At 37.6% G+C, this 10,763-nt stretch overlaps 1 protein-coding gene across 6 annotated transcripts; it reads left to right on the forward strand.

Moving 5' to 3' along the window:
• Positions 1–915: 915 nt before the first annotated feature.
• On the forward strand, positions 916–10,718 carry LOC112515485 (probable lysine-specific demethylase ELF6). Of its 6 annotated transcripts, none has more exons than XM_025122379.1 (8): positions 916–2,303; positions 3,820–3,901; positions 4,076–4,143; positions 5,301–5,451; positions 7,158–7,675; positions 7,797–8,054; positions 8,741–8,916; positions 9,052–10,718. In XM_025122379.1, the coding sequence occupies exons 1-8, from the start codon at positions 1,172–1,174 to the stop codon at positions 10,420–10,422; spliced, it is 3,756 nt and encodes a 1,251-aa protein (XP_024978147.1). In that variant the 5' UTR covers positions 916–1,171; the 3' UTR covers positions 10,423–10,718. The 6 variants fall into 6 exon arrangements, with proteins under 6 accessions (XP_024978147.1, XP_024978129.1, XP_024978121.1 ...); XM_025122361.1 differs by having other exon boundaries at positions 916–1,893; positions 1,972–2,303; positions 8,741–10,718; XM_025122353.1 differs by having other exon boundaries at positions 916–1,880; positions 1,959–2,303; positions 8,741–10,718.
• Positions 10,719–10,763: the final 45 nt, after the last annotated feature.

Below are 10,763 nucleotides of genomic sequence, written 5' to 3' on the forward strand. Positions count from 1 at the left end.
ACGAATTCAGATATGGGATGAAATCGGATTGGGATGAACGGGTTTAAGAGTTTTTAAGAGTTTAAGAGTTTTAGCCAAATGCTTTATAATATAGTATATATATATATATATATATATATATATATATATATATATATAGATTACAAAAATAAAAGCTTATATTTGAAAAATTTAAACCATTATGACTATTGTACTTAACTTTAAAATTGAAAAAAAAATCATTATGTTTACGAGTGTTAGAACATTTTAAAGATAATTCATAAACTTGTATAAACAAAATAATTAGCTTATATTAAAGAATACTTGACCTAACGGTATCGTAGTCTTTAACCCTTCAAGGAGGTTAGAAGTTCAAATCTCACCAAAGTTGAGGAAAGTGTATGAGTTTATTTGTTGCTTGTATCGTGTATATATATTATATATACTTAAAAAAATAATTTATTTATTTTTTGGAAGTTGGACTATTGGATTGCCGGTAATCAATTTTAACACAAATTAAATAACAAAATCTAATATTAAATCCTAACATAAAATAAAATAAAAATATGATCACAAAAATAAAAAAATATCGACCATGGTAAAAAATACAAAATACATAATTTAATAAACATATTTATTCTTCAAAATTATTCACTTCAATTAATGATTATTGATGATAAATAAATAAAAATGTTTATGTATTTAAATAATTAAAACGGAAATGTAGCCTTTTTTTTTTCCTTTCCCTTAAATGGAGGGATGAAACAGAAAAGCAGAATTTTGCAAATAGGGAAAATATTTTGGCGCATTTTAAGATAATCACGTTACGATGCTCTAAAATGCGCAGATATCCATTTTCGGGTTAACATAAAAGGGGGAGCCAATATACACACACGCATTTCTTTCTCTTTCTCTCTCTCGCGGGGGCTTTTGGAGGTCAAAAGACTTCGCATCCCATTGAAGTTACAGGTTCTACTGCTTATAAGTGTATTCAATTCGTTCTTATACTTGTTTCAATAGCATAATTTGCCCTAAAATTGTAGTTTCAGTCGCAACAGGCCCATAAGCAAAATAATTCTAGGGTTTTAGTCGATTGTAACAAGAAATCACTTGTGCTCTTTTAGTATTTGTGAGTTGTTTTTTGTGGTGTCGCTGAATGATTCTGTTATGCTTGTGATTGTTATTGATAGTAATGAGGGACGTGGATATACCCAATTGGCTCAAGGAATTGCCATTGGCACCCGTATTTTACCCTACCGATACAGAATTTGCAGACCCAATTGCTTATATCTCCAAGATTGAGAAAGAAGCTAGTGCATTCGGTATATGTAAAGTTGTTCCTCCATTGCCAAAACCTTCGAAAAAGTATGTTATTGGCAACCTAAATAGGTCCCTCTTGAAGTGCCCGGAGTTGGGGAATGATGTAAAAGTAAATAGTGTAGAAAAGGTAAATGATGGGGAGGTTCGGGCTGTGTTTACAACTAGGCATCAAGAATTGGGTCATAGTAGTGGGAAAAGAACAAAAGAGGTTGGGGTGGGGACCAGTCAGCCGCCTCCTCCTGTCGTGAATAAGCAAGTATGGCAAAGTGGGGAAATTTACACGCTGGAGCAGTTTGAATCCAAGTCCAAGAATTTTGCTCGGAGTCAGTTGGGTATGATTAAAGAAGTTTCTCCACTGGCTGTAGAGACACTTTTTTGGAAGGCAGCATGTGAGAAACCTATATATATTGAATATGCTAATGATGTGCCAGGATCGGGTTTTGGTGAACCAGTAGGATCGTCTCGATTTGTGCATAGGCATGGGAGGAGGAGGAGAAGAACATTTAGTAGAAACAATGAAGATTGTTCTGCTATAAGGGAACAACTAAATGATAAAAGCAACAGTTGTGACGACCAGAAAGGTGAATCTATAAGGTGTAGCCCTAGTTCTTCAGTAGATACGTTAAAGAAAGATACCAGTTCACTGAATATGTTGTCAGATCGTGTTCCCAGGCAAAGGGGTTCAGATGCTGGTCATGAGATTGAAGGCACTTCTGGATGGAAGCTTTCCAATTGTCCCTGGAATTTACAAGTAATTGCACGATCGCCTGGATCTCTTACGCGCTTCATGCCAGATGATATTCCAGGTGTTACTTCTCCCATGGTATACATTGGCATGCTGTTCAGCTGGTTTGCATGGCATGTTGAAGATCATGAACTGCACAGCTTAAATTTTCTCCACATTGGTTCTCCCAAGACCTGGTATGCAGTCCCTGGGGATTATGCACTCACATTCGAGGAAGTAATACGTTCAAAGGCTTATGGTGGAGGTATAGATCGGTTAGGTATGGAAAATGCTTACTCTTGAGTCTTGAGTACATTATTGCTATGCACTTAAAAAAGCATGTTATGGTACTATTCCACATCTTCACATACTTTTTGACATGTCTTACCAAGTATTTTTGCTTACTGGCTCATGTTTTTAGGATCACGTAGCCTTCTCAACTAGTTTTCCTGTGTTGACTTTATCATTTTTAGAATCTAGAGGGTTCCAATCACACTTTTCAACCATTTGAATGATGTGATGCTAGTCATTTGTCCTTTTTGGTACATCGGGGTAGGCTGAATAAACCAAACCAAACGGACCCAGTAAACTCCATCTAGAGGTGGGAGGGGAGATGTATGCAAACTTACTTCTATCCCAAGGGTAGAGAGGCTGTTTCCGTGAAGATCCCGACATGCAAACAAATAAATAAAAGAACAAGTGAGCAAGCAAGCTACAGGCGGGAGTGTGTGCAAACTAGAAAACAGAAAACGTTTTAAGGCAAAACTAAGGGAAATAAGCTACACAAACAAGGTACCAAGAAAAACAAAGCCAATACATATAACTACAATTACAAAAACAAAATCTAAGACTGGTGCACAACAAACGGGCCACACAAGTAGAAACAATATCATATATGTAAGTTGGGAAAAACAAAGACAACTCTCTATGGGTCGTAAGGCCTGATAACAAATGGGCCACACAGGTAGAAACAATATCATATATGTTTTAAGGCAAAACTCCCCTCTCCCTGTTCTGTGTTACCGAGAGCTCCTATCAGATGTTATGTTTTCAGAAATGTCTAAAGACAGCATCATCTTAATTATCTACTCCATATATTGTAAGTTGTAACTATGGTAACCAGCCCTACGTACAACCTATGCCATTCAGGTTGTCTAAAGTGATTGTGGATTCTATGATTTTATCTAGATGGCTAGATGTAATCAATAAGAGGAGTGATTAGAGTCGTTAATCCTATGATGAACAAAGTTCCTTGAGGTTATCAACTCCACGTCTCATGGAAGTAAGATTTGCATTGCTTTTTCATAACATGTACTCCCTCTGTCAAAACATTGCAATGTGACTTGGCACATAGTTAAGTAAAACTCTTAGACTAATAACCAAATACCTGAAAGACCTCTTAATAAAACATCTTTTTGCTTGCTTGCACACGCCTTTGCGTCGTGCACAAGCCGGGGGTCTTCATGGAAACAACCTCCCGTTTCTAGTGGTTGCTTAATTGGGGTGCAACTGGACCCATTTAATTGATAAATTTGACCCCCTTTGATAATATTGAAAATGGGCCGGCATATGTATCTTTCAACTTGCCTACAGAATTGTGTTGCTTGCTCACTGAAGTGAGACACTGGTGAAAATCGGGCCTAACTTCTAGAACAAAGCAGTTTTTATAATGACTATTTATCTTGTTAACCAGGTTGCTTAATGCCAAGAACTTTTTTGCAACATGGAATCCCTAGGGCTTCTGGCTTCGCAGTACTCCTCTAGCAATTCATAATCCTTTTGCCATTTTTGTTTAGCAGCTGCACTAACACTCCTGGGAGAAAAGACTACTCTTCTATCACCTGAAATTGTTGTGGCATCTGGCATTCCATGTTGCAGGTGTGTTATTTCTTTGTTGAAATTGATGCTTTTATCTCTTGCACTTCACATTGTGCTTATAAATGGATTGTCAACCTCCTATGGATAAAAACAGTGATTGTGCAAGACATATTTTGGTAAGCTGTCGAGATTTGCAACATTCTACTGAAAATTTCTCCGGTTTCATGTTTACAGGTTGGTACAGAACCCTGGTGAATTTGTAGTGACTTTTCCGAGGGCTTACCACATAGGATTTAGCCATGGTAATTGTTTTGCAGAATATGTTTCTATATCAAATTTCATTTAATAATGTATGTACGTGTATACCACCAGTCGCAATATCTGAATCTGATACATCATATGTTTGAAGTCATTTCTTGACATTGAGCGTCTCCCATTTGAAGTCTGAGTAAGTCTACCCCAGTCGAGTAATCTCTGCTTGCTGTAACTTCTCAAGCTGGGTAATGGCAACATTGTGTTCCTTGTAAGACCGAGTGGTTTAGAACAGAGGCGGACCCAGCGATCTTTTCAAAGTGGTGGCACCATTTGCCCACGAGTGAAATCTATAGAAGTTTTCACAAAATCATGGTAGATTAGTTGGTTAGTTGCTAAATTCGCCAAAACTGGGATTTGAACACGCACCCTTTCAAAGGAACAAACCCTAATCCAGTGATTTAGACCATCTCAACCATGAGAAACTTCTGTTATAACTTATAAGCTTATTTTAAGAAATATAAGGGCAAGGAATAAACCATTAGGGTAGCACTCTTCAGAAACACAATCTTTTTCCACTACACTGAACCATGGAGTGGTGGCACGGGACACCGAATGCCCCACCCTAGGTCCGCCCTTGGTTAAAAGATATAGAAGTGATTTAATGCTGTTGAGTACAGTTTGATGAGTGGGCTGCATTAACATGCATAACTGATTGAAGAATGGATTACTTTTACCCATATTACATTAACAATATTACTTTATATCCAAATGTTATTTATGGTTCACGCCTTGTATCTAGTTACATCTAGTTAGGCTAGTAGCAATAATTAGGAGTGCAAAAATTGCATGAATACTTTTCTCAATTTTGTCATTTGTTATTATCTCAATGTTGATTTAATATGGCAATGCTCAGAAACTGTTATTGGAGCCATTAGTCTTCTTGAAGATGTATGTAAGTTCTAAACATTAAGTTATGGAAACACTTCGACTCTTGTGTGAATTGTCTGTTCCTCGTCGATAAAACCTGTTGAATGTAGTGATTGGTATAAATGTTGACCCTGCTTCTAAAACCACTACCTATTTGTGGTGGATGGAAGTTTTCTTCTTTCTTGTCCATGAGAACGGAAAGAATCTAGCATCTGTTGGTTTCTTTTGTGCCTGATTTTGCTTATGGATCCTAATGTCATGTCATTGTCTTTATAAGGTTTTAATTGTGGGGAAGCTGCTAATTTTGGGACTCCAAAGTGGCTTGCCGTAGCTAAGGAAGCTGCAGTGCGCAGAGCTGCCATGAATTTTCTTCCTATGCTTTCACATCAACAGCTGCTTTATCTACTAACGATGTCATTTATTCCGAGGTCAGCTACAACTATTTCTTGGGACTGCTTCTGAAATCAATAATATAAGAACAAAAATTGCCTTAGAGTTTGTTTCTACGTTGACCACCATACCAGTGGCTTCATCGATTTTATTGCCATGGATACATTTTTCAGATATAACAGCGTGCACTTACTGACAATAAATATGTGCATTTGAATTAAGAATTTTCTATCACCTAAACTGGTTAAAAATCAAGACCACCTAGATCGCCTACTATATTAGGTAGACTTTTTTTGCTGAATGGGTTAAAGATCAAGACCACTGGAAATGATAAACCCACATGCTTGCAGATTTCCAGTGCATTAGACTGGGCTTGATATTTTAAGTTTTTTTTTTCTTTCTCCCTCTCCATTTCTTGGGTAGTTGTGTATATATGATGAAGCTTAGTTTTTTTGGTTAGAAATAATATATATCTTTTTATGGCTGGTGACTGCTCAAGTACATCATATGTTCCATTAAAAATTGCTCGGAGAAATGAATGGAGCCACATATTTATAGGGGTACCGTCTTGGCAGGCATATTAGGTAGTTTTATTGTTCAGTGTTGTTGCATATTTTCATAAGGTTAGCAAGTTAGTTTCTTTTAGCTCTTTATAATTTGGGGAGAAATGCATAAACAGTAAAATAAGGACTTGCCATGCGGTTTCTAATATATTAAGTGGGTATCTACACAAATAAATGTTATGCTGAATGATTCAAGATGATTAAATGCATTCACTAAATTCAGTGTGCGTCTACGTGCTTCTTACTGTCTGGAGAAGTTAAAAGTTAACGTTCAGGTGACATCTTTGGTATTAATTGGTGTTATTTTGTGTGTCAAGTAATTCTAGCCATCTTAGGATACATTTTAGAATAGTAGTTGTGAGATATAAGTACCTTTTGTAATTTTAAGGCCTAGTAGAGAAAAAAATTACCTTGGATATATAGGAGGTGTCTGCTCTTTATTTCTTGCATGGCGAATCTTCCATGAACACCGACTTTTCTTAAATGATACTGTCCTGAGAAAGAGAAATAATGTTTTATTTGAATTATATATAATATATATGGCAAATACTCATGCACCCTCCTCACGCTTGGGGAGGTTTGAACACTTCATCTCATGGAGGCTGGGCTCTACTGGTAACCCTGATACCTCTAGGCCAATGTGACAAAAAAAGCAAATGTGTTGATTCATCTACATTATTGTTAGTTTTCGTTTGTCACCCGTAAAACCTCCCTTCACTTTCTTTGATCACCTTTCTTTGATGAAGCATGGAAGAAGTCTGATTTTCTTTCACAGTTATTGGCGATTACAAAGTTTGGAACAATTCTTAATTTTCCTGAATCTGTCCCAAAAGAAAGGAGAGAGGTAGCATAAGCAGAAATTTTGGATAAGATCCCTTAAATTTCGGTTTTTTCTTGGTGTTACTGCTCCAGAAAGAAATGTCGTGTTTAAGAATCTGAAGCTCTATATATTTGACTAACCAGAGGCTGTAAAGGGAGCCGGAAGGGAACATGAAAACTCTTGTTCGCCATTTCCATCCATAGCTTGTTATTCGTGTCTGCATATGGGTCGTATTCAATTTACATGTTTGTTATTTGTGCTTTAATTCTATTGCTTGACATTTGTTTCTATGCTGCTAAAGAAAATTGACAGTGTGTATTTTTATTACTTGGTTAACATTCTTTTAATGTTCCAATGCCAGAGTGCCTAGATCTTTGTTGCCAGGTGTACGAAGCTCTCGCCTAAAAGACCGTCAAAAAGAAGAGCGTGAGCTGTTGGTGAAGAAGGAATTCATTGATGATATACTCAAGGAAAACAGACTATTAACTTGTATTCTTCGGAAAAGTTCCTCTTACCGTGCAGTCGTATGGGATCCAGAGTCCCTGTCCCCATCTGTTATTAAAGAATCTGACTTGACCAATATTGGAATGGATCGCACCATCAATCCGCCAACTGAAAATGTAAATGCTGAAAATGGAAACAATTTGGATATGTTTAGCCAAATGAGGCAGGACACAGAAACACTTCTCCATATAGAGGATGAGGACATGTCAAGTGATTTTCAAATTGATTCTGGAACGTTACCATGTGTGGTTTGTGGTGTTCTTGGTTATCCTTTCATGTCTGTCATACAACCGTCAGCAAAGGTGGTGGTTGATGATATGCCTGTGAAGGATCATGGTGTTCTTCAGGACCTTGGGGTTGAAAACTCTGTTTCAGGCATGTTTCTGGAGATAATCGTGACTAACATTCATTTATGCTTTGATTTTCTCACAATAATGTATAATTTATCCAGAAACTGGTAACAGTGAGCCCTTGTCTTTTTCTCCTTGCAATACAGGTGGGCTGTGCGACAATCGTAAAAGTAGCAAGGATACAATATGCTTCCATCATCCAAGTATAGCATCTTCAGAACTGGTTAATGTGCAGGATCGGTGTCTTAAAGATTCAACATATTCATCTAAAGTGAACATTGAGGGATGGAACACGTCTAGTGGGTATTTAAGACCTCGGATATTCTGTTTAGAGCATGCAAGTAAAATCGAAGAGCTGTTGGACTCTATAGGTGGAGCGAAACTGCTTATAATATGCCATTCAGGTGATCATTCAACTTATAATACATGTCTCATGATACTTAAGCTCTGTAGTTTCTACCCGTCACCTGTTAAGATCTTTCTAGGGTATGGAAGAAAACCTCTGAACTGAACAGAACTGAACAGAACAGATAAATAGGTTATCCGTGCAATGGGGTTTGGTAAAAAAAACAGTTAACTGAACGAATCACTTAATAAGTATATGTTTTCATAAAAACATAGAAAAGACATTTGATATTAACAAGTAAATAAAAAAAATTATTCTCATCTCAGAAATCGGAATTCCTAATGAACTAAATCTAAACATCCTGACATTTCTCCGTGGCTCGAGTCCGATACGTGTTGAAATCTTGAAGCTCTCACTATTTTTTCTGTTCTCTTTTCTTTTGGTTGGTTCAAACATAATATTAGTACTTTTGCTAAGTGAGATGATTGATGAAGAATCAATAGAATTGCAGTCTTTTTGTTTTGCTTACTGAGGTCAACCTTGAACCTAACTGAACGTCAACTGCAAATTAGCTTAAAATGAGGTTATATTTAGGTTCAACTTTTGGCTTATGCTAATTTTGAGATTAAATGAACAGCAAACCTGCCTTTTTGCCTTAATCTCGGAGCATTTATGGCAACCAACTGTTAAATTTTCTTTAATGATTCGACTCATTTGCCTGGGTTGCAACTTTTTGTCTTGTAGATTTCCGCAAAATTAAGGCACAAGCTTCAGTCATTGCGGAACAGATTGGTGGCACATTCAGATATAATGAGGTTCAATTAGACGATGCGACCCAGGATGATTTGCATCTGATAAATCTTGCAATTGACAATGACCAAGAAGATGAATCTGTAGAAGACTGGACACTGAAATTGAACGTAAATCTTCGACAATCTGTTAAGCTCAGGCCTAAATTATCACCCGACAAGATACATCATGCTTTGACTATGAATGCACTATTTGCTGACACAACCCCCACCTCAAGTGTGGTCTCATGTGCGATGCTTCTTCAGTGGCAGGCTACAAAATCTCGCTCAAATAGAAAGTTGAACTGTTCACTCAAGAAATCTTCAAAGGGCATTTCTGTAGGAAAAGATGCAGAGTTGAAAGAGAAGTCATCTGAACCCCAAATGCCTAAAAAAGAAGGGAGACTAATTCAGTATTCAAGAAGAAGCTTCAAGTCAAAGCGGCAAGATTCTGCAACCAATCTCAGCAAAAACACAAATGAGGACCCTTTTTTGGTGTTGGGTGATTTATCAACTCCTGAGAAACCTGATAAACAGCATGAAAAGCAGGTTGTTCTGGAGGATTCCATTCTATCACAAGCTGTAATGGAAGTTTCTGCTACTCCAGTTGTTGAAGATGCCAAGACATATACTTCCATGGAGATGGAGGGAGGTTATGAAGAACAGCACGATAAATGCTCCCGTGAAAATTCCCCAGGCTCAGTGTCATGTGCTACAACTATTGAAAATACTGGAATCGAAAAAAATGATAGAAGTGCCGAGGAAACTGGAATGCAAAATGAAACTAGTTTTGTGGTAACGAAAAGTGATTCTGGAGACCGGTCCAGTAGTGAAGATGGTTTGATGCAAGAAGGCTCTGAATTGGCCAAGCCTGATGAGTCCTCTGCTGATGAACCTGTTACGACTTCAAAAGTTAGGGTAAAGAAAGGTCCGATCACTGATAGAAATGAGGAAAATAGCCCTTTTTCAAGTTGTCATACTTCAACAAGTGGAAGTAAAAGGAAGAGAGAAGTGGAGTTGTTGCAAAGAGAGGAACAATCTGATTTTGATGGATTTATAAGAAGCCCATGTGAAAGATTGAGACCGAGAGGTGGAAAAGATGCGCATAAAGGTGGTTTTTCAATCACACCAAAAACAATCACAGAAAAACCTACAAATAAAGCAAAGGCTTCTAATGTCGCAGAAAAACCTGCAAAGAAAGCAAAGGCTTCCAGTGTTACAGAAAAACCCGCAAAGAAATCGAAGGCTTCGGATGTCAAAATCCCTGAAAAAGACAAACAGGGATCCCACAGGTGTGACCATGAAGGATGCAAATTGAGTTTCCAGACTAAAACAGAGCTAAGCATGCATCGAAAGAACAGGTGCCCTCATGAAGGGTGTGGAAAGAAGTTCAGTTCACACAGATATGCAGTGCTCCATTTGCGTGTCCACGAGGATAACAGGCCGCTCAAATGCACTTGGAAAGGGTGCAAGATGACGTTCAAGTGGGCATGGGCACGGACTGAGCATTTAAGAGTCCACACTGGAGAGAGACCATACAAATGCACTGTTGAAGGGTGTGAGCGCACCTTCAGGTTTGTTTCTGACTATAGCCGACACAGAAGGAAAACTGGGCATAATGTACATGTAAAAGCCTGAATTGTTTGTTTTAATCAGGGTAGTTTCGTATACTGAAGAAATTTTTTCAGAATTTGCAAAACGTGGAGCGGGGTTATTGGAAAACCAAAAAGCAGGAGCCAGAAATCATGTAACTTTGTTTTTTGGGTTAAGTTTATTTCTAAGGCTAGGGTTAGACTGGTAAATCGTGTAGCTAAGCTAGGGATTAATGAGTTTTTGGTTGATGCATGAAGCAAGGGTTTACATTCTTTTGTTGAATTGCTTTTTTCTGGGTACAGTTTTATATGTTGATTTGATTGTAGTCAGTTTGTTGTTAATGGTAATGGTAGTCTTCACACTTTCATACTGCTATTGCTACTGCA

Source organism: Cynara cardunculus, assembly GCF_001531365.2.
Source record: "Cynara cardunculus var. scolymus isolate 2C chromosome LG 1, CcrdV1, whole genome shotgun sequence".
NCBI classification, from domain to species: domain Eukaryota; kingdom Viridiplantae; phylum Streptophyta; class Magnoliopsida; order Asterales; family Asteraceae; genus Cynara; species Cynara cardunculus.